The 25377-nt window shown below is 34.1% G+C and overlaps 1 protein-coding gene across 1 annotated transcript in view; it reads left to right on the forward strand.

The window, feature by feature from the left end:
- PCLO (piccolo presynaptic cytomatrix protein) overlaps nt 1-25377 on the forward strand; it is a 440945-nt gene that overhangs the window by 325958 nt on the left and 89610 nt on the right. Inside the window, exons 11-13 of the mRNA XM_077151839.1 lie at nt 18166-18274; nt 18816-18883; nt 19941-20152. Coding sequence (XP_077007954.1) covers nt 18166-18274; nt 18816-18883; nt 19941-20152 — 389 coding nt within the window. The remainder of the gene's footprint in view (nt 1-18165; nt 18275-18815; nt 18884-19940; nt 20153-25377) is intronic.

The raw sequence follows: 25377 nt of genomic DNA on the forward strand, positions 1-25377 counted from the left end.
GGAACACTTATACAAGTTTGTTTGTTTTTTTTAACCAATGGGGCAATTTTATAAAAATCACTTCCGTATCTGGTCATTAATGCTTCCCAAAGCCTAAGAGAAAGCTTAGTGAAATCAGTACCACGAAAACATCGAAAGTTGATCAGTACATGCTAAGATCAGGGGGTCAGTAACCTATGAATGATCTGCAGGCCAAAGCCAGCCATCACCTATTTTTATAAATGATGTTTTATGGGAACACAGCCATGCACATTAATTTACATATTGAGCAAGGCTGCATTCCCACCACAGTAGCAGAAATGTGTTCATGAAAGAAAGCACAGTCTGCAAAGCCTAAAAAAGTTACTACCTACCTCATTATAGCGTTAGAATTTTTAAGTAACAATGAACTTCACAGATGTAGCTAATGGGTCATAAAAATGTATTTCATCATTTTCTTTCAGTAAAGCATTCCAGCTATATTCTCAAAATGCATAATATCAATTTTCAATTGCAAATCAGATAATATGATCATTGGCATTTTCCAAACTCTCTCACAAGATTTCAGTGATATTGTTTATAATGAGCAATGTCTATAATAAAGTAGCTGCAGTCTTTCTTTTCAGTTTTAAGTGAAATGTTTATTTGGAAAAAGTGTTTTTCTGTCATTTCATATTTTAATAAAGTTTGCCTGTTGTTGCTTAAAATTTTATTTATGCTCAAATGATTTGCTATCATTTCCCCAAATATATTAGAACCTACCAAAAAGTCCCTGGATATTTTGATAGACTACTAAAATACATATAAATTTACTGCACACCACGGTGGCTCAGCAGGCAGGGTTCTCACCAGCCATGCCAGAAACCCGGTGCCTGCCCATGCAAAAAAAAAAAAAATCATGTGAACTTAAACCAACATCTATTCACCACATCAGCATTCTGGAACCAGCTCACACTAACTCACTATGGTGTACTGTGCACACCTTCCCAAGTGCACATCCATTAATGGCTTGAATCAGCCGTGGTGGGAGTATATACACCATGGAAACAGGCAAACACTACAATATACTCAATGCATTTTTTTGTTTGCTTCCTTGTTTTTAGAATGCCAGTAGTCCACTAAAATCTAACTGAAAGTACATTTACACCCGTACCTTTTTATTGGTGATTTTCACATTTGCTTTATTTTCATTTACAACATAGGTCTTTTACCAAAATGCCTGTATTATTTCTATTATTTCAAGATCCTGTCTTGACTGCCCATATTTAAATATTGTTTGAAACCTTAAATATTTGTGGGAATACATTCTGATATATTGTAAACCATGCGTTTTCCCCCACCTGTAATCGCAGTACCTATGTTTTGTGCCACCAGATTAGATGAAAAAGGTTCACCATTTTCTGTCCGAAGTTGAACTGATTAGAAGGTCATTGGTCCAAATAAGCATCCACAAGCTTTCACCTAGTTTAGAGCAGTATAATTTATACATGGTGTCCTTAGGGCCCTCAGCCTCAAACCTAAGAGGTTATCAAATTCCAAAAGAATAGTTTGGTCTAGTTATTACCTTGATTTTTATGTCTGAGATGAGTCTTCCTTACAATAACACCACAAGGTTTCCGATTGTTTACCACTGGTGGGCTTGTTGTTTTCTTTTATTTTTCTTGTATTTTATTTTAGAACCGTTAATTATTTTAAAAATCTATTTGTTGAAGGTAATAAAGCTGATTTATTTCCCATAGTTTGAAGTTAATACCTTCCTAGGGAAAATTATATATTTTTTCTTATGTAATTGAATTTCTTCATCTTTATGATGAATTCCTGAGTAGTCTTAGGACTTAATTTGCTCTCATCAAGGCATGTCTTTCCTTCTTGCATTTCTGAATACATAAGTATATAGACTGAGTATATAAGTGTATACATAAGTATATTTCCTTATAGATTCACATGTATCTTTAGTTGATTTAAAACATGAATGATAATTTGGTTGGTTATAGAATTCTTGAATGTACTTTTTCACTACAAGCTACAAGCTGTTCCTCAGAAACAGTGTAACTGGGTTTAGTACATGTCTTTTCCTAGTATGTTCAATTCTCCTATAAAAGGCTTATCAGACTTACCAGAGTATGACATTTAAACACCTTTGCAGCACTCAAGGTAATAGACTCTGATTGTATTGACTTTGGGGAGAGCAGGAGTATTTTAAAACTTCCTCTAGCTTTTTAATCTCTGGATTTATCCATTTAAAATTGGGTCACTATTTTTAACTCTTCTGACTTATTTCCTCTGTCCCTGGAGATTATTTTCAGACCTACATCTACCATAATTAATTAAAAATTTCAATTAGCACTCCTCATGCCTTGTAACTTAATTTTATATGATTTTAAATTTTTAGTTAGGAACATTCATGTTAGAATATTGGTAATGGTGAAGGTACATAGTAGGAAAGGTCTTTGTGCCATTTTTTTGCATGTATTTAAAAATTTACACTATGAAAATTTAAAATGCATGAACAGTTTAAGTACAGCTATATTTTATATTTGCTATTTATTTTTATGTGGCTTATGTTTCATCTTTGCAAAGACCAATACAACAGTTAAGGTGAAATATTTCGTAATGGAGTGGAGTTGGTATAATTTTATAGCAGTATCTCAAGTTTGATTTTTCTTTTTTTGTGTCATGAAGAAAACCCATGTGGAATGATAAAATTGTTTTAAAAGATTTTTTTATTTTAAAAATTAAAGATAAGGATTACTATTGAAGAAAGATTTTTTTAAGTGTAACATAGAATTGTCTATCTTACCAGATTTATTTCTAGAGTTCCACCTTTTAAGTGCTCTACAGAAAGTTATTATTTGAAAACAATGATCTCTTGTGTTGCTCTTTATCAGACAAAAAATGTAAAAACTGCATCTGTCATGAGGTGTTGGCAATTGTATAACAGACTTTTCAAATTTGGAGATGGGTGGGATTTTGATTTGAGAAGAATATATAAAGAGTGTTGTTTTTAAAAAATAAGCATGTCATAAATTCAAAATGTCCTTAAATTATGATGATATTGAATAGATTTCACCAGGTAAAATAGTCTTGAAAATTTATTATGGAGGAAACATCTCATTTTTAAGACTATTAGTTAAGTTGTTGTTTATGCCGTATTTGGTATTGATATTTTAATGTAATGATCATTTATCTAAAAATAAATATTTAAAATTAAAATGAAGAATTATAAACATGTTCAAAGTCCATATCATATTCTAGGATACCTTTAGATGCTCAAATTAATTCCAAGAGAAATACCCATGCCAAAGACCAAAATGGAAGAAAATGTTATATACCATTAGAAGCCACAACATTGGTGCAAATTTCACAGCCTTGACACTGATGATCTAAAAACTGTCACATTTTAATCTTAAAGCTAATTATACTTCAGACACATAATTGGATTTGTATTTAAATCCCCAAGATCTTTTGTCTTCATTTTTCAGTAGAACAAAGATAAATCTTGTGCAATTAAAATGAAGAATAATAGGTAGCAAATGATCATTCTATGTCCAGTATTTGTCCAAGAATATTTATAAATGTTACTGGGGAATAATATTTAAGGTTTTTGAGGATTGGGGTCTCGTAAATACATGATTGCCTGAGGTCTTTCAGATAATCATTGTAGATTGTTATAAAACTGAAAGTTTGGTTCAGGAAATTTTGACTAGTGCAGCCCTTTCTAATTGCACTTTTATTTTAGGAGATGACACACAAGTTGATTCAAGGAGTGTTTTACCAGTTTCTTCAGTATGGCCTAGTGATTATGCAATAATAATTTTGCTAATCTGAGTTCTGAAACAAAGAATCATTCTGTGTTATTTAACAAGATAGACAACCTCGTACAGAAAAGCATTTCAAAAAGAAGTTTAAAAAAAATTTATTTTCAAACAAACTGAACAGTCACCCAGCAAATATACTGGGATTTTTTGTATTTAATGTGAGCTGCACAGGCAAGTACTTTTAGAATAGCACTTAGCTTATGATTATCAGAACATCTGAATGATTGATCAATATGTTTGGTGAGTGAGTTGATGTGGTCAGGCTTCACTATTAGTGTCTTCAAACCATCATGCCCCTCCCTTAAAGTTAGTAAATGCCATCAAGATGAGGCATACTGAGAGGCACAAATTCTGTGTTAATCCCTTTATGTATGATGGAAAGATACTGGACTTGACCACAGCAAAGCAGGTATCTGTTGAGGCTCTGACTTTAGTGTTTGGGTGCTAGTCACCCTTTTATTGCAGGCTGCCTTGCAGCATTCATGAGAACACAAAATGAGACAGCATATGTAAAAATACTTTATGAATGGTCTGGTTGAATACAAAAATGCAATATGGCAATTTTTTTTTCATTTTGTTCAAAACATTACTGTGCCCATGTTTCCCCTAGGTTAATATCTAATTCAAGAATCAGAGCTTGTCTGTCTGAATGGAATACCTTTGACAACTGGCATGGTGAACCCTTCCCATTATTTATCTAGGATTACCTTGATTTTTACCTCATGATTAGAGCTCTGCGTAATCGTTTCTTTTTCTCTGAAAACTGGCTACCATCGAAGTGGATATTTTAAAGAAAATGTAATCTTAAGATAAGAAGAACCCCATGTTCTGCAATTCGGAGAAACTTTCATGCATGGTTGAGAATGTTTATAAATGATCCTAATCTCTAAAACAAGGACTGAAGCAATTATTTAAGGACTTAAGAAATGAGTGCTTATTCATTTCAGTTACCAAACTTGGGTACTTAAGATGTCACTTCTCACAGGGTTTTTGAAGCAAATAAAAGGATACATGTAGTCATACTCTATTATTTATAAAGAACTATAAACATATAAAATAACAAAAATATTTGGTAATATAACTTTTATTTTTTCTGAAAAGATGTTTAAAATGGAAACAGTTTCCTCTAGGCATACAGTCTCACAAATTTGAGTTGAAGTGCTAATGAAATTACAGTAGTTTTTGGCTTTTTCTTTGTTTTGTTTTGTTAGTGTTTGTATGTAAAATTGGATCTCTATGGGGGTGATTGTTACTGACATATAAACCCTTCTTAAATATGGAAAATGCAGCAAGACTTCCTGTGCAGAAGCTGAATATGGGATTTTTTTCTCTGTCAGTTGGACTCTCCCCCAGAATCTCCATAATGTCTTTGCTCTGTAGTTGAGAGAGCGTGAAGGACACTAGAGTGAGGAGTTTTAAATTAGAAATCAGATCTCAACTTAAAATAGCAAGTGTGATGTGAAGGTGTTCTCTGTCTGACACTTTTGTTTCTGAATCATTTGCATTTAAATGATGAATGTGTTTTGTCTTCAATCTTCACATTTGTATTGAACAACTCAGTGGTTTAATTTCTCCAATCCAAGTAACTATACAAGTAAGGGTTTGATGTTTATTAATTCATTTAGAAAGGGGCATAATTCCCTTAGTCTGACCGTTGCTCCCTGATCAAGAAAAGTACCTAACAAGATTTACACAGCTTATTCTTATTTTTTCTGTCTCTCCTAGTTATACCCTAGCCACTTTAGATGTTAGCGCAACATTTCATTTTTTCCGTGATGTCTTCCTGAGGGTCTCTGGGGATGCTGAGCTTCATAGCAGCTGTATTTTGATTTATGCAATTTAGCACTTAGGTACTGCCTGCAATTTTCATTACAAATGTTCAAGTGTGCAAAATGAAAAAATTTAGAGAATAATATGGTGGAAAGCCATATATCCACCATACTGTTCTGTTGTCTTAACTTTTTTTTGCCATATTTATTTCATAATTTCAAAACAAATGAGTAACTATAAATCAGTTAAGGCTTCTGTGGAGACCCAGGGCCTGATCTCCCGGGCCTGACCTCCCTTCCATATTGAGTGTAAGTTGCTGCACGTAGCTGCCTATGTGGCTGGGACAGAAGTTAAAGGTCCACAGACCTACTCAGGGAGGGAAGATGGTATCGTAAACCATACTTTACGCTTTATTTTATAAAGCCTTATAACTCCTCTCCCCTGATCATTGTTGATAAAAATCTCCAGATCCCCATGTCGTGAGACCCTGCTGAAATTTTGTCCTCAAACCCCATGGTATGTCCTTGTCTGAAACCCTCATAAGCTTCCCCCTGTACCCCTGCCTTTGTGCAGTACTACCTCCATTTTCCAGACAATCGCCACTGGAAACTCTCTCCTGTTTATAAGTCCTAATAGAACTTAGATCTGATTCTATGCCTAGCGTGTTATTTGGTCTTGGGGCTCGGTTGGAACAGCCTTCAAGAGCTGGGTTGAAACGGCCTCCTCTTATCTTCTCTCTTTTCCCAATTTGCTCCTTATTGCTCCAGAAAACATATCTAGACTTAATTTCAGATTACACTTTCCCTTTCTTTCTTTCATTGTTCTGCATATTTTTCCCCAAACCACAGAATGTTTCATTTTGCTTGTTTTGAAATATTATATAAATAATAATTTACTGTACATGTCCTTTTGCTGCTCTGTTTTTCAGTCACATGAAGTTTCTGAGATTTATCAAAGGTGGTAAATGTAGCTCTAGTTCATTTATTTTAACTGTTGGGCAGAATTTTATGATTGTATATGTCTATTATAGTTTAATTTACACACACTCCTGTTAATGTGTATTTAGGTTGTTTGAGTTTACTAAAGCTGCCAGAATGCAACACACCAGAGATTGGCTTTTAATAAGGGGATTTATTTAGTTAATAAGGGGATTTATTTAGTTATAAACTTACAGTTTTTCAGAGGAAAACAGCTGGCTTTCCTCTGTCTTTCTCTGTCACATGGAAAGGCACTCTGTGAATTTCTGCTGGGCTTCCCTCCCAACTTCTGAGTTCAAACAACTTTCCCAGGGGTGATTCCTTTCTGCATCTCCAAATGTCTGGGTCTGAGTTCCAAGTGCTAAAATGAGTTATGCTAAGCTGCTGAGCGCTCTTCTGACCTCTTTCTTTTAAGCCTCCGGCTAATTAAATTAAACCTCATTGCAGAGGGCACTCCCCTTCACCAAATGCAAATATAATCAGCGATAGATGACTTTCACATGCTGATGATTTAAGTCCACAGGTACAGAACTGTGCTCCATCACTTGGCCAAGTTGATACCTGGACCAAACTACCACAAGGTTATTTACAATGATTTACAACTTCAAGCAATGCTATAATTAATTTGTTAAGTAGTCTCCTTCTGCACATGTCCAGAATTTCTTCTACAATGGGAATTTAATTTCTAGGTCATAAAATCCATGGATTCTTCAGCTACAATAGATTTTCCCAAATTGCTCTCTAAAGTATTATACTATTCTACATTTATCAGTGGTATGTGAGTGTTCTTATTTCTCCACATCCTTTTTTAGATCTTATATAGAATTTCATTTTTCTTTCTCTGAATTGTGTTAAAAATGACCATATTTTATTCTTTTTAGTACTTGTGGGTTTTTTTTTAATCTATGACTAGTCTGCTGCTTTTGCCTATTCTTTAATTGGGTTGTTTAGGTACTCTTTACTGATTTGTAGGGAATCTTTATATACTCTGTATATAATTCTTTACTAGGTATATTTACTTCAAATACCTCTTTTTTTCAGTATTGGCTTGTTTGGATGTTGAGTGGAAGTTCTTTGGGTGATGAGGCACTAACAGAGATAAGGAGCCAGCCTAGAATGCATGAAAAGACAGCTGTATTAAATCAAAGGTGATGGAGAGGGAGAAGGGAGAATGAGGGCTGCAGGGGGCCCTGGGCTTACATAACCTAGGCAGAGAAGGGGAGAAGAAGAGGAGGACATGTGGGTCCCGGGCTCTTGCCTTTACTGTGACCTGGAGCAGAGAAGTAGATTTTTCCATGGATAACAGGTATTGCTAGTTTCAAATTATTGACTAAGAAAGGAGAGCTGCAAGGGCCATTTGGGGAAGCTGAGAACAGCTTCTTATCATCCAAGCCTTATGGATCTACCTGCCCTGCTAGTAAATGATGCTGAGTGAAAGGGCAGAAGCCTCAAGGGGCCATTTGGAGAAACAGTAGGGTCCCTTTGGAAAAGCTAGAGACAGCTCTTATCATCTCAAACCATATAAACATACAGGCCTTGCTCATTGTGGATACAACCAAGGAAGGGCTCACTGGGGTGATCAAAAGGGAAATTTATGACTAAGCCAGGCAGAGTGATGTAGTTTCTTTTATGCCATTATAGTTGTATTTTCATTTTACTATTTTTTTACAATAGTTGAAATTTTAATAAAGTCAAATGTACCATTTTGTTTGTTATGTTTAGTAAATGTTGCATATTGTTTTAGAAATCCCCCTTGATCTGAAGTCTTAAAGATGCAATTCTATATTTTCTTCTTAAAAGTGGTTCATACTTTTCATACAAGTAATTATGCCCATAGAATTAAGTTATTTTATTTTTAAATGTATCTGTGATCTAAAGTAGAAATCTTGCTAGTTTTTATTCTCGATATTTTACTCATTTGCATGTACTGAATAGCATATCATTATTCTGACTGGCCTGTAATATACCATCTGTCATATGCTGATTTTTTCAGACATGTGTCCACTATTAGAGAGCTCTGTTTTCTATATTACTGATCTGTCTGTTTTTACACCAATAATGCACTGCTTTAATTATGATATCTTAATATAGGCCTTGACTTATGGGAATCCACCCATATTGCTGCTCTTCAAAAGCCTCTTGGTACTAGTCTTGACCCTTTGATTCTACATAAACTTCTAGAATCTGTTTGCTAATTTTCACACAAAAAAAATTCTCTTGAGATTTCATAGTTATTTAATTTGAGAAGAAATTACATATTTTTATACTGACTCATGTCTATTTGAGTCTTCAATGGATTTACATTGCAGGGACATTTGCTCTTAACTAGACATTGAGTTGTATTATTCTGAATTGTATTAGTTAGGGTTCTCTAGAGAAACAGAACCAACAGGGAACACTTGCAAATATAAAATTTATGAAAGTGTCTCACGTGACTGTAGGAACGCAGAGTCCAAAATCCACAGGACAGGCTGCGAAACCGATGACTCCAATGGATGGCCTGGATGAACTCCACAGGAGAGGCTCACCAGCCAAAGCAGGAATGCAACCTGTCTCCTCTGAGTCCTCCTTAAAAGGCTTCCCATGATTGGATTTAGCATCACTAATTGCAGAAGACACTCCCTTTGGCTGATTACAAATGGAATCAGCTGTGGATGTAGCTGACGTGATCATGACCTAATCCTATGAAATGTCCTCATTGCAACAGACAGGCCAGCGCTTGCCCAATCAGATAAACAGGTACCACAACTTGGCCAAGTTGACACCTGTCCCTAGCCATGACATGAATCAATATAATAAAGTAAGTCAGGACATTTAAAAAAAACTAATGCATAACAATTGTTAAATATATTAACAATAGCATATTGCCAGGAAAGGAAGAGCAGAAAATTTTTTAAAACAAAATATTGATTTGGGAAACATGATAGGCCAAGTCTAACTCTTTATGTGCATTTCATTAGCTTTAAGCTTTACTTCATACTAGATTTCTTGAACTTGTTCTCCAATTAAATTTTTTCCCTGTTATTGTACATCACATGATAAATGTGAAATGCATTCCTGGCAATGTATTTTAAATTTTTTGATAGTTCTGATAAAAAAAACAATGACTCCATAAGAACTAAACATCTTTAATTTGATGAATCAAAAACAGTCATTTATTAAAATTGCTATTTAAATGATTAGATTGCCCAACTGGCAGTTTATTTAATAAAATACTTTGAAAATAACTTGTGTTTACATTATTATAATGAATAAAATGTTTAAATAAGAATATTTGGAACTCAGATAAGAATACGTTGTTAAGATCTAAACATGGTTTCAAGAAACTTTTTTTTTTTTTTTTTTTTTTTTTTTTTTTTTTTTTTAAGAAGGAAGGATGGAAGGAAGGAAGTGAGGAAGAAAGGGAAACATTTTTAAACATTTTCTTGTTTTTATTATATTTTGTTTGTTTGTTTGTTTTTTACATGGGCTGGGGCCGGGAATCGAACCGGGGTCCTCCGGCAAGGCAGGCAAGCACTCCTGCCCGCTGAGCCACCACGGCCCGCCGATACTCAAGAAACTTTTAAATGACTCAGTGGAAACTGACAGCAGAGTAAAAAGTTAAAAGCAGGCATATCCAATGTTTGTGTGCGGAATGTTGCATGGAATATTAGCATCTCTCAGACCATTAGACCTGTAACGATATGACAGGAAGATCATTTTTCCTCAATATATTTTAGGTTATTCAATGAGGAAATGTCCTATGGGATGAATTCTAATTCAAGGATATTTATAAATCCTTAGTTTCCTGTTTTTTCAGGTTAAGTGATATTGGTCTGGCTAGCTAGCTTTTATTCTCAAAGATGAACTGACAGGTTTCTGGCAAGAAAATGCATTTGGATTTATTGCAGAAAATTAGTGATTGGAATGAAGGTGAAGTTAGCTGTTTTTGGAATGTTGGTTTTGAGTCTAGAAGTGAACCTCTGGCATTCCCTGTCATTAAGAAGTCTATGGCAGGAGAGCCAGTACTGTAGGAGACACACTCCTGTGTAACATAAGGGAGAATGTTCCTAGGCAAGCAAGTCTCTATTTCTGCTTATGCTTTTTTGACTATGTTACAGATGGCATGGCAGTGATCAAGGTTGGAGATCAAGAAACACACCACACAGATGAGTGAGCTTCCTTGTTCTTGTTCCAGGGGGATTACCAGGTACGGATTGGTCACTAGCATGAGATTTCTCAAAATTCCCAAAAGCTGGTGCATTAGGTACACATGACCCAAGATGGTCTTTCTAGTTAATGCAAAGGTTCTCTGATAAGTAGTTAGGAAGCTGGCTTCTAGTAAGAAAAATACAAGTTGTTAGTACTTGGACTGATAGGTTATAATATATTACTACTAGGGTATAGTGTTATATTTACCTTATCAGGAATCCAGGACAAAGAATGGCATCTCTCTTCTTTATCCATTTCTTTTGATGTTCATAAGAGGAAGTGTTTATTTATGTCCTAATCATTCTAATGGAACATCAAGAAAACTATTAAATTATTGCCCTGTACAGTATCCCAAACCCTAATCCAATTGCTTTTATCAACAAGGGTGACATTCTTCTAAATATATATGTGTGTGTGTGTACAAGTGATAGATGCTTCTTGATGTATGTGATTTGTTTCTATACTTAAATTTCTGAATCTATCTAATCAATATGCCACAGAACAAACTGCATCTTTTTGTAAATTTGAAATAGATATTCAAAAGGCAAGTCTTCTGAATTCTCTCTTTAATAGCCATACCAAGTCTTCAGACAGTCTTCCTTTAGTATCTCCAGTGATCCCGAGAGAACATGCTTAAGTCAGGCAGGTAAGGGCTTATATCCAGCTCTGATACTTACTACCTAATTTTGTTCAGGAATTTACATAAGCAAGCTGTGTTTTGCTGGTTTTAATTGCTCATTCTTCACCAAAAAGTATGAGTGAAAGAAGAGATGTGGTGAAGTGAATTGCTCAAGATCACATCTCAACTCAGTGCAGTTTCAAATACAGAATTTAACTTTGCCAATTCTGAGCTAATTAAAAAATATGTCCAAACTGTAAAACGCATCTCTAAAGAATTTTTATCAATAGGTCTGCCTATCCAATTCAATAAGTAGAGAATTTTTATAGCACATGTGCTTGCTTAATAATCTGTTTTTCATTTGGATTTTACTTTTGTTTGCCAATGTCAAACATGCAATGGTATAAAGCAACAAAATAATAATATAAATATTTCTAAACTTGGAAGACCTTGCATTTATAAAATTTACATTAAATATTCTAGTGAGTTAAAAATTCTGTAATATTTATACTGAGCCAAGAAGAAATTGTAACATATTGCATACTTTAAAAATGTATGCTTTAGCAGAGTATCATTTTAGCATTTTAGACTTAAATGGCTCTAGTACAATGTAATTGGTCTACTTTACAATTTAAACCAAATTTAGATAATGCTGCATATCAGATGTTCCAGCCCCCAAGTTAACCAATACAGGGACCTATGTAGTAATGCCAGGAAAGTTAAAACTAGCCAGAAGTACCTGAACATTAAAAGGACAGTGAGCGAGAGGATGGTGAAAGACAGTAGTAAATCAGGAGCAAAAAGACTACTTCTTAAGTCAGTCAGGCCCTAAGCCATGTTTGTTTTTCTATAACCATTTCAGAAAATCACTTTACCTTTGAATAAGTGACTACAATGACACAATTTGAGATGAATGAAATTTCTTAGAATCAAGCATAAAAGCAAGTCAACAAACACAACTTTGTGCTTCATTCATTGAAAACTAGTAAACTAGATAAAGATGTTTTAGATGCATCTATGGATCCCTTTTATTTCAAACCTTAGCACCATGTTGCTTATTTTGAGCCCCCCACCCCCAAAAATGAGTTTTAAGTCGAGAAACACTTATTATACACTGTTCCAAGAAACCTGAGAGATACAAAAAAAAAGAAAACTTAAATGATATGATAGCTATGCTTGGAGAAATTTTAGTATATATGAGAAGAAAAGCTGTATATGAGGAAAATTAAGAAGAATGTGGCAATTTCAGGATTCTAAAATATTACTTTATTTCCTCATATAAATCTGCTGCTCAAAAAAAATGGCATTTTTGTAAGTTGTGAACAAGCGGTTGTTTTGTTTTTCATTCTGGTAAAGTATTCTCCACATCGTAGATAAACACAAACCAGAGCAATCATCTTGCGAGTATGATCTCCCTTAAGGAAACCAAAGGTGGCGGATTAACAAATTTGCTCAAGGTCCTGACAGCTATTAAATAACCAAGCCAAATGTGAACATAATTTGATTATGGTGAGGAGAAGATATCAACAGTTGGCTACCAGCCACATGGCGATTCATAAAACATGTTTCCCATGGATAAATTACTTCTTTCTGAAAATAGTACATATGTTCTTTATTGATAAATGGGGAAGAGTTTTTTTCTTCAATCCTAAATATTATATACATAACCAGACACACACACACTCACACATACAGACTATTGTATTTGACAGTGCTGTTAATTATGGGGGGGGGGAAGACAAACTGTAATGCCTTATTGTAATCCTTTTACCAATTCGTACTCCATTTTCAAAAAATTAAATTCAAATTACCATCCTTACAGTATGTCTCTAGAGGCAGTGTCCAAGTTAATGGAAATTTTTCTTACACCCTTATTCAGGTTACAAGGACATTCTATTTGGATAGATTAAGGATCGTTTACAGTTCCCCACAGGTGCCTAAGGATACATGTAAAGTGGGAAACGGAGAATGAAGGGAGGGGGGGGAGTAGACAGAACCAGCTTCAACGAAAGTAGAATTTAACTTTGCCAATTCTGAGCTAATTAAAAAATATGTCCGAACTGTAAAACGTTATTTATTTTTATACGTTTTGTATATTAAGTCTCTATTTCAAGGTTTGTTTGAACTATGGGTTCCACTACTCAAAACAATGGCAAAATGATTAAAATGACAACAATAGCAATACTATTGAGATTAACTTTTCAACCAGGTATTTTCCAATCTAAAGGTCTTAAAACTGCAGGTCAATTTTGTCAGAAAAATATATCAGGGTTTTGAATGTCTTATCATCAGTGAGGAGGTATCACTTATTCTGTAAATTAGCCAGACATTACTGTGGCATTCTAATTTTTTTTTCCCTTTACCAAAAATCCTCCCACCTTTCTTTTTCTCCTCTTCCTTCCTTCCTTCTTCCTTCCTTCCTTCCTCCCTTCCTTCCAAGCTGTGTAAATAGGTCAAAATTGTAAAATACAAAAGACATGCAATTATTTAAAAAGTACCATCTACTAGTATTTCTTGTATATTAACACTGCCTTAAAAATGAATGTATAATTAGTAAAACTGGTGTGGACTATGCATTAGACCCCTGAAGCCCATTTGCAGGGTTGATTACTTGTTAGTCAACCAGGGGGTGATGTCAAATTCGGCTGATGTTTTAATTGCTACTGCTAGTTTATAGAGGATTTCTGAAAGTGGGTATCCAGAATTAGAAAACTAATCTATGTTCATAATGATATTAGTGAAGGAAAGATGTAAAATTATAAATTACAATAGCCTCTGAGATATTTTAAGTAGATTTTTCAACCTCAGAAACATCAGGTTCTCAGTTCATAACATACTAATCTCATAAATTCATGCAAGTTCCCCTCCTGTGTATGTGTGTCCATTTATTCATTCATTTATTAATTCATTTCCTTGTGTCTCATTTTCCTTTAGCATTCCCCTATCCTATCTCTGGGCACCTATTCTAATTCATGTGATGTCTGTCATTAGTTGTAAAATATATAATGTCATTTTGTGTGCGTATCAGTCTAATTTACATAAATGGCATTGCCCTAAATTCAGACCTTGTTTCTCTTTGTTTTTACTTGGCAAACAATTGTGAAATGGATCCATCTTTCAGTTGTTACACCTCGTATGATCTGTTTCTTCCAACCTCTGCCAAATGTTGCCATAGCAAAGCATGAACCACACTCTAATTGCCCATTTCTCCTGATGCCTCTTCCCCACTAATTCATACCCCAGAAGAGAATTGCTGGGTCCAGGGTCACATATATACTTAATTTAATTATGTTCTTCCAGACTGCTTCCAAATCGTTACAGTCATTTGCATCCCAATTAAAATAACTATATTTATAAATTTAACCAGGAAGCGGTTTTATTTTTCATGTTGTAGTTATATTTTCTCATCACAGAATGAGAATAAACCAGAGCAATAATCTAGCAAGGATAATATCCCTTGACAAAGGCAGATTTCCCTGATCCCATATCCTATTAACACTGCAGTTCCTGGCTTTCAAACGTTTTCCAATCTGATGATAATTAAATGGTATGTCACTATTGCTTTAATTTTCACATCCTAATCAGTAAAGAATCTGTGCTCTTCTCCATACTCTTGTAACACTTTTTGGATTTCCTTCTTTGTGTTTTGCCTTTGTTTTACTAATTGCTAAGAGATTTCTAATTTTTCTCCAGCAGAGTATCATTTATATTAATTTTTATAACAGCATAAAATATTAGGCATAAAAAAAAAGGATGAACTGTGCAGTGCCTGTCACATAATAAGTACTAAGAAAAATATTTTTAAAATAAATAGTGTTCAAGAGGTTTTCGGTGATGTATGTTTGGACATACTGTACCCTATAAGATTTTGACTGTTAATTGAATAATTTTAATCAATAGAATAATTTTGATATAATGATAAATATTAAACATAGACCAAGAAATAAAAGACCAAAAAATAGAATTCTGAAATTCAGTTAATTTCATCTACTTCATTGAATTTCATAAAGTAACATGAAATTATGTATTTTAAAGTTAAAATTAACTTTTGCTAGGTTGAGGAGCATACAGAGTAATCTTAGAAGTTATATAAATGCATATTTGAGAATGTTTCATGTTGATTTTTATCTTGCAAAGTTGTAAAATTACCTTTTATTGTCCTTTTTGGTCTGCCATAACTATTAAGTATGAGATTTTGAACAGTCCTATCATCACTGTTGCACATTCAGCAAATATTCAGGTATCTTATTTCTGTTATTAGAAGCTCTTAGGATAGGAGGTTTCTAGGGATGCGATTCAAGTGTCATCTATTTATTCTCAAACTTGAATAATTATTTTCCATGTATGTTAATATAATTTCAATAAATAGAAAATATAAATTGTTCCCATAATATGAAATAATAAATATAATCACTAAGGTGAAACGCTATCTTCCAGGAATGCTTTCTAAAACAGAATAAAAAACTGTCTTAATGTGTAAAGCTTACATTCAAACCTATTAAATGGTAAAACGCCACTTTATTTAACATCCATGGGTATAATAATTTTCAGCTAGTTTTTGTGTACATTTTTTAATGTTCAAAAGATTTTACAGTTTATACATATTTTGTGAATATATCATATTTGAAATCACTCCATATTTTATTCAGATCATCTTATGAAACAAATATGGAGTGATTTGTGTATTCTATTGGATATTTAATATGCTTCTTGTAGAATTTGCAGGAAGTCAGGGTGTAATGGGAAAAGGAGATACTATAAGGTGATTGTGTTCAAGTATTCATATTCCCTATTTTGGTTGATAGCATGAACATCAATCCAGGATAAAAGAACTGGCAAAATCTTTTGAACTACAGCATTGCAGCAAGCTCTGGTGGGAAACTGGGGGAGGGAACGATAGTTCAGCTGGCCTGTCATGGGATAGAAGTTCGTGGTCTCAGGTATACCTAAGCAAGTATCTATTCATCCATACAATTTTTCAGCAATTGTATTGAAGACACTCAATAGCTTTCCTTTCTCATAACTAGAAACATGTTTCATTTCATGCGTAATTATATTTTATAAATTTGCCCCTTTATTTTGATATTTTGAAAATGAGCATGTATACCGAATAGAAAAAGCATGAAAATATGAGGTATTTTTATGATAGTATAAAAACATTTCCCTTACTTTGATTGCAACTGGTTGTATGCTTTCTAGTGCACAGCATAATCACTTAAACTCATGTTTGGAATTTCCTTTAGGAGCCAATGGTGTACATTTCTTTTCATAGCATATACTCCTGCAAAAATGTGACAATGCAATTTGTGAATTGTAAGACTGCTAATTTGTTTCAACTCTAAGTCTGTTCGTAATGTACTCTTTCTCCTGACTGAAAAAAAACCAAGGGTGTTTTTTGCCTCATTTAGTGTGCTATATATTTTTAGTGAAGTGGTCACTGTCTTTTACATAATTTTCTCATTTTATGTGTACAACAGCCTGGGATTGTTGAAATAAACCTAAGGCCCATCTGAAGATAAAGTTTTCTTGGAGTAAGTTATAGAAAAGTAATTCTTGTTTGTGTTATTGTGAGAGTTTTTATAGGCTTCATTTCCCATTTCATGATAGTGTAAAAACATTTCCCTTACTTTGATTGCAACTGGTTGTATGCTTTCTAGTGCACAGCATAGTCACTTAAACTCATGTTTGGAATTTCCTTTTGGAGCCAATGGTGTACATCAGGAACTTCACACAGACATCTGTGAAGCTCATTAAAAATAAAATTGTTCAACAATTCTCTCTTTTGACTTAAATCATAGTTCAGTTTATGGCATACAGACAATTTTCTCAGGTAAAGCTAGCAGCATTCGTGTGTATTAAGGCACCACTTTTTTTGATGTTTCATGTAATTTATATCCAGCTCACATAGCCACATATTGGGACCATGTGAGTTTTGCTAAATATACACCCCTAAAGTATTATGGTAGTTCATATAAAAGGGACCAAAGAAACTAAATTTAAAATATCAAAATACTAATAATATTACTATTTTTTTTCTTGCACGAAATTATCCTTCTAGAGAGAGAGGGAAATGAAAAGTCCTGTAACCAAAAAAGACCAGCCTCATAATTCATGGACCAGTGCAAGGTGGAAATGTGGAGTGTTTTGTTCAAGTACTATTAAGCATTTCAGGATGGTGGCAGCAAGCATTAAACCAAGTGTGGGCCTTTCTCAGCCATATACAATTGCTCGGGTCTTGCAGACCTGAAGCTGGTCCTGACTCTAACATTCCTGCTATCCTACTCGATAAGGTCTTGCAGGCAATGAAGAGAAAGACCCAAAGTGGCGATCTGTTATATCTGAGTAAAGTTGAAGTTATAACAGCTTCTTGATTTTTCTCTACCTCTTCCATTCCACAATAGAATACCGAAATTTACATTCCTCAGTAACTTGTTCCCCAGAGAAAAGGTGTATTGGTGGTTATGATTGTTTTTTCCTCCACAATATTGATCTAAGTAGTATGTATTCAAAAATGGTTTCCTTTTAATAGTGTGAACAGAATGCATGTGTTTGATAATGTTTAATAGATTTTCAAAAGCAAAATTTTGCATGCTGTATTCGATATGTTTCATGCATTCAGGTAAGTACAGAAATCAAACCACTTAATGGTTTCAGTATTAATGTCCCCTAGAACTTTGACCTGGTGGTCTCTGACATGGTGTGCTGGGTTTTCTGTTTTGTTTTGTTTTAATAAAGAGTAATGTCTTCTTTGCCTTATGGACCCAGATTAGAATTATCATACTTGATTGTATACTCAAATTTGTCATTTTAGGAATGCAAGTACTGGAGTGGAATGGAATTTCCTTAACTTCTAAAACATATGAAGAAGTGCAGAGTATCATTAGTCAGCAAAATGGGGAAGCAGAAATATGTGTAAGACTGTGAGTTTTTCCCCATCTTTCTGTTTCCATTTTTTGGCTATTCATGTCTCTTTTAATTTAAAATTGTTAAGGTGGAACCTTTGCCAGTCAGCAAGATTTTCTGTAATTAGAAAATAAAATGAATACAAGTTTATAGATTTCTTGTGTTCAGAATCAAAGTCTAAAGCATAGAAAGAATTCAGCTAATTTTTCGGATTATGTCTATAGCTCTCTCCTTTCATGCTTGTATTGAAACATGCTTCATTTAAATGAAAGCCTAAACCCATTTAGAGTTCATTGGTGTGTTTAGAATCTCAAAATGAACTTAACATTAATCCATAAAGATTTCACCTTAAATAATCATTTTTATCAGCTCTGACTTTTAACAGCATTGCAGATATATATTGGGCTAGAAGGGTGAGCATGCTTTGGAGTTGCTTTATATCATTAACCACTTCTCATTTACCTACTGAAATAAAATATTCAAGGTAGTTGGGGGGAAAAAGTGCTTTGTGTTTAGCCTTCCTAAATTTCTTTCTTAATTTTTTGTTTTAATTTTTAGGGACCTCAATATGCTGTCAGACTCAGAAAATCCCCAGCACCTAGAACTTCATGAACCACCAAAAGCTGGTAGGTGAAAGCAATCTGCTTTCAACTGTGGGTAAAGATGGAGATGTAGCTATAGATGTAGAGGTCACTGCAGAAGTAAATGTAGCTGTGGGTAAAGATACAGACAAAAAGAAAGACATAGGCAAAGGTAAAGTTATGTGGATATGTTATATATATACAATTATAAACACTATCAAAAGCATTGTGACTGTATATTTTGGCATTCTAAGGAAATGCAGATTTGCAGGTTAGACCCATTAAAAAAATCCAAATGAAATTATTGCTATGTGAGTTCATTTAAAAGTAATTCATCCTGTGAAAGTAGTCCAGGATGCCATTTTTTTGTCTTACATAATTTTTAGATCATTTACTTCATTGATTTTTTTTAGCATAAATGGATTCTGGAATCCTTATCACTGAGCCTTTTGATTGCCTTTTTTTTAATATTTAGAAATCAATAGGTGATTTCATAAGTACATGATGAAATAAGCTTAATTCTTTCTTCTATAACCTATATACTCTATAAATCTAGTCAAATGTAAAACTAAAAATACCATTAATTTCTTCATTTAACAAATTTTTATTGAGCATTTACTATGCTACAGCCACTGTTATTGGTAAGATACTGCACTAAACATAACAGATCAAATATTACAGGAATTTTAATACATCTTGTAAAGGTTGATATACTCTGACATTTCCCTCTCAGAGAGTGAAATATGTGAGATTTGGAGAAGGAAAATAACAAATCATATGAATTATGTCCCAGTGGATAAAACAGAATATTTCATCATTCATACAACCTTCTGCTTAATATAAACAATTAAAAATAGTCTCCTGAAGACATAATAGGAAATTCAACTTCCCTCTATAATTCAGCATTATTTTCACTCTTCTCTGAGTCTATTAGACATCCTTAAAAACTGATACATAAAGGTGCAATTTTTATTTGGTTCTTAAAGTTTACTTTATCTTATAAGTAGTATTTTGACTTTGTCACCTAAAACTCAAATCAGTTCTATGATAGTAAGTATCTATGAAATTGAGAAATATGTAAAGATATTTCATGTTGTTTTAGTGGACAAAGCAAAATCCCCAGGGGTCGACCCTAAGCAGCTGGCGGCAGAGCTCCAGAAGGTTTCCCTGCAGCAGTCACCGCTGGTTCTGTCGTCGGTCACGGAGAAAGGCTCTCACGTTCACTCGGGTCCTACATCAGCAGGGTCCAGTTCTGTGCCCAGCCCCGGACAACCAGGGTCGCCTTCGGTGAGCAAAAAGAAACACAGCAGCAAGGTGAGAGGCGCTCAGTGTGACCTCGGACTTACTCCTGTTCTTGCTATTTATTCAGATCAGGAGACAAAACAAGATCTGATTCTCTGAGGTGTTTTCCTTGTGATTTTTCATTTCCTAATCATCTATTAAAACAAGCAAAAATTTCCCCTACCAAGGATAAAACTGATCCAGATGTATCAGTATGATGTATTTCTACACCCTTAAAATATTTTAGCAGTTATTGTAAGGAACTTGAAAATTTTTGTCTGATGCTTGGTATTTCCTTCTGTTTTCTTTGCTGTGGTTGCATGCAACTGGGAATCTTCAACTCGCATCTTTCTGGAAACAAAAAATATAAAATCCCATTTTCTGAACAAATGAGAAGATGATGGACTTTGAAAGGCTGCAAAAAGTTAAAATACAATGAAGAACTATCCCTCAATAAAGATGTTGAAAAGTAATAATAATAAGATGAGGATAGGAAAGTGTCTTTTGACGTTGACAGCCTGCCAATCACAGATGACTTTTACAGAGCTGCTGATGGGCTGAAAGCCTGAGGGCAGTAGATCAAGGAATAAATGGTGGCTCAAAAGGGGAGCCAAGCAAATGCCTACCACTCTTTAGAGTAGAGAGAGTAGTGGTTAAAGTGTAATGGAGTAGAGGCAATATTTTGTTGTTTATTATTTTTAAGTTCAAGAGCAGATTTATATATGTTGAAAAAAAAAACAGTTATGGGTGTGGTAGTTTCTCATACTTATGGTAGTTTACCAGAGGCCCGAAACCATTCAGAGAGCTTTTGTATCAACTTGATTAACCTTCACAATAATCCCATGATAAAAATATTCCTATTACTCCCATTTTAGGGTCACACACATGGCAGGGACTGGAGCCAAGGTTTGAATTCTACACCACCTGAGGCAGAGATGGAAGAGGGAAGTGTCACCAATGAATCAAGATGGCTGAGGTAGCAGGGAGGATTCATCCCAAGCCCAGGCAGAGATAAGCATTAGAGTAGCGTTTGGTTGCCTCTACCCTTTCCTTAATTCAGGAGGGAGAAAAGGCTGATGTGGAGACAGGCTGCAGATCTGAAGACATGCCAGAGAAGTTTCCCACGTACCAACTGAACTTCTTGAAGGAACCTTTACTTAAGATTCTTCCCATCCTTACTTTCTCTATCTCTCTTTTATTTCCATGGGAGATTATCATAGTAAGCATATATATTGTCATATCTTCATTAATAGCCTAGCTAGAGAGTTGTTTAAAATGCTTTTTTTGTTTTTAATTTTTATCTATTAGGATTACTGATATATGACTCCCATCTTCTTTAGTTGTGAACTTACTTTTCTTAAAAAGGTGTATAGATCAGTTCTGTATACATAGTGATTTTGTTACATTACACTTTATAACTTAATAAAAGATAAACAGGGCTAGAGATAACAAGAATTTAGGACAGTAGGGAACCAAGAAAAACAGTAACATAAGATCACCATTTGAATTTTATCCCCAGTTTCCATACTAGTAAAGTTCTGTTGATGCAATTCTTTATTTGAAACAAATACTTCCAACATTAATTCAAAGTTGCTAGGGAAGGAAAAGAGAACTCAATTTCCAACCTTATAAGAGGAAATGAAATTGTAGCCAATTTGTGGTTTTTCCTTCACATATAGGTGTAATTCTTAGTAGAGAAATTAACCTCATGATTAATAAATACATTGGAAAAAAATTTGTATTTGTTCAACCATGCACACAATGTTTGCATCGATATGGTGGGATACATATGAGGAACCAGTTATTCTAGAGTAGAGTGTCAGGGCAGTAGAAAACAAAGTTGGTTTCAGTAAGTATAAAAACATAATAGATAGCACCATAAATCCCTGTTATTCTGAAGCAAACAACAAAGGTATATTGATCTTAAAAAGGACACATCATAAAACAACTTACTTCCCACCAAATATAGGAAAACCTAACTAGCATGGTAAATTCAAAGACAGGTTAAATTTCAGAATAGATGTTAAGCAACAGTATTTTACCACATGCAAATATGTGTTAATGCTGAAGAATTATCTTTTGGAGCTTCTATTTTAATAAAATGTTTTTAAAAATCTTGTAGATGATCCCATTTAAATATCAGCATCATAATACTAGTTTCTGTTTTTTTCGGTGTTTCTATGTAACGTAATTTGAAAGTCTTGCTAAATTTAGTTCTTATTATCTTATGGAATATTGCTTGTATTTTTCATCCTCTTAGATTTTTCATATATTCAATTATTTAATAATTACTGTGCTGGGTACTATGATAAGGGGCAGGGCACAAAATAAATCCAACAAAGCCCTTAACCCAAAATACAAAACTAAAAAATTCTGGATTCTAGAGACTTTTGTCATCTAGATTTAAAACAGGTTCTGGGTTTCCTTTTATTTTATTCCAAAACATTTTTAATCAATCTTGAACCACTTGCTTCAAGCATCATTTCTATGCTTACTATGTCTGATTCTAATTTTTAGCTGAGATCTGTCTCCTGAGCTGCAGATTGATAGTCCTAATTGCTTTCTGAATATCTCAATCGAGAAGACCTAAATACATGACAAAACCAGCATAGCAAAGTTTCCAAACCAAACATATTATGATTCTCCCATAAATCTGCCACCCTGATCCTCTTGTTTTCAGCAAATGACATCTTCATCCTCCCAGAAAATTAAGCATAAATTTAAGAGGACCGTTGCCTCTTCTTTTCTACTTATTCACACTATGTGATCAATCACCAAACCCTAATCCTGCAAAATATAATTTTCTCATACATCTTTAGTAATTTTCTTTCTTCTCTTAAATTACCATTTTCCTTTAGCAAAGTATTATTTCTTGTCTGCACTCTTGCATTTAGGTTCATTAGTCTCTCTTCCTTCACCTTAATCTGCTCTTCAACTAACTGATCTGTGACATGAATATCTGATTGAGTCACTCCCATGTTTAAAAGACTTCCCTGCTTCCTGAGATATCTACTTTCCACCCCTACCAGCTTTGAACAAATACTTTTGGATGCCCCTTCAGTTCCAGTGGTCAAACTTGGTAGCTAAAATACAGAGATGGATAACATCCCTCCCCAACCTTGCAGCTCAGTGGTTACAGCATTAGCATCATCTGGAAATTTGTTAGAAATGCAAATTCTCAATCCCACTGTCAAACCTTGAAATTTCAGAAGCACCAATCTAATTATAGATCAATAATGATATGTGAAAAGCAAATTTGATGAAGGTATAATGTTGGAATAAGTAGAGTTAGGGCACCTGGGGAGTAAGGTTAACAAAGTTGAAGATGGTAAGCGAATGATCTGGTTTTGGTATGGGGGGAAGGGGACATACGTTCCAAGCAGCATGTGTAGCATGAAGACAAATCTCAGAAACAGGAAACTGCATGCCTAGAACATAGGTGTACATATGTCATAGTAGTAAAAAATAAAGGAAAAGCCTTGAGGTTGTAAGATGGAGGACATCATGCCATAGCATTTACCTCTGTTTTGGTTTGCTAAAGCTGCTGGAATGCAATATGCTATAAATAGGTTGGCCTATATAAAGGGGATTTATTAGATTACAAATTTACAGCTCTAAGGCCATGATAATATTCAAATTAAGGCATTAAGAGGAAGATACCTTCTCTCAGGAAAGGCTGCTGGCATCTAAGCTTCCTCTGTCACATGGGAAGGCACATGGTGACATCTGCTGGCCCTTCTCTCCTGGTTCAGGTTTCAATGGCTGACTACAAAATGTGTCTGGGTGCTTCTTTCTCTTTCAGCTTCCCCCAGGGCATTTCTCTCTGAGCTTTCTCTCTCCGTTATCTTTCCTAAAGGACTCCAGTAAAGGATTAAGACCCACCTTGAATGGGCTGGGTCACATCTCCATGGAAACAACCTAACCGAAAGGTCCCACATAACAATAGGTCTGCCCGCACAGGGATGGATTAAGAGAACATGACCTTTTATGGGGTCCATAACAGCTTCAAGCCAGCACACTATCCAATCTGCGGGTAATAAAGCCAGCGATTTTTGCTTTATGCAAAAATGAAATAACAGGAAGCCTGCCTACATGAAGTCTTTTCCACATTCCAATCCTTCCCTAAAGTCAGAGTCAGAATTAATCTTCCTTCTTTGAAAGTGCCAGATGCCTTATGACATCTCTTAAGACACTTTATATCTTAAGTACAGTTATTTGTTTACTCATTTTATACTCCCTACTGGGCTGCAAACACCTTAAGAGCCAAGAACCATTTCTTAGTTGCACAGAACAGTAACAAAATGAATTAATATTTGTGAATTAAACCATAAACAGTCACCTGTGAGTCTCTGTAATATTATAGGAATATAAATTTTGATTTATTGTAGTGTGGTAACATTTTGGGCAATGATGAGAAGACAAAAAGAAGTACAGTGAGACAAACATTGCAGAAATGATATTGACAAGTTTTATGGTATGAAGTACTTCTTGTCTATACCAAGAATGTAGGCCCATGTAGTTGCAGTTCCCTTCCTGAAATATAAAAGTATAGAGCTGTGCTGTCTAATATGATAGCTGCTAGCTAAATGTAACAATTGAGCAAATTGAAATGTGGCTAGTCCTAATTGAGATGTGCTATATGTGAATTACATGTCAAATTTTAAAGATTTAGTATGAAAAGATAATGTACAATATCTCATTAATAATTTTATTCATTAATTATATGTTGAAAGGATAATATTTGGAATGACGAACAAAATAAAACATAATATTAAAATTAATTTTACTTGTTTGTATTTACATTTTTAATGTGGCTACTATAATTGTTTTAATTACTCCCTTATCCTCAAGTCAATTAAAATTCATAAAGAATTAATCTTTAAATATATGGTGCTGTTCAGAAAAAAATAGAAATTATGTTAAAAACCAATCTAAACATTTTAAAATAAGATCATAATTCCAGAGCTTAAATAAATATTTCTATTGTTATATTACTATTTATTATTATAAAAAGAATCAGCAGAAGAAAAAATGCATGTAAGCCCAAAATAAATGTATAATGAAGTGAAAATAAGAAAATATCATACAGGGAGACAAGCTATCATCGAAATTTTGAGAATAGATTTTTACTTATTGAATGTAAAAATATACATCACATAAAAACATACAAAGTGGTTAAATATACATATATCTGATTCCAAAAAAGAAAGAAAGAAAGAAATTCCTTGAGTTTCTTTTTTAAATCTGTCTTTTTCATC

Source organism: Tamandua tetradactyla, chromosome 1 (assembly GCF_023851605.1).
Source record: "Tamandua tetradactyla isolate mTamTet1 chromosome 1, mTamTet1.pri, whole genome shotgun sequence".
Classification (NCBI taxonomy): Eukaryota; Metazoa; Chordata; class Mammalia; order Pilosa; family Myrmecophagidae; genus Tamandua; species Tamandua tetradactyla.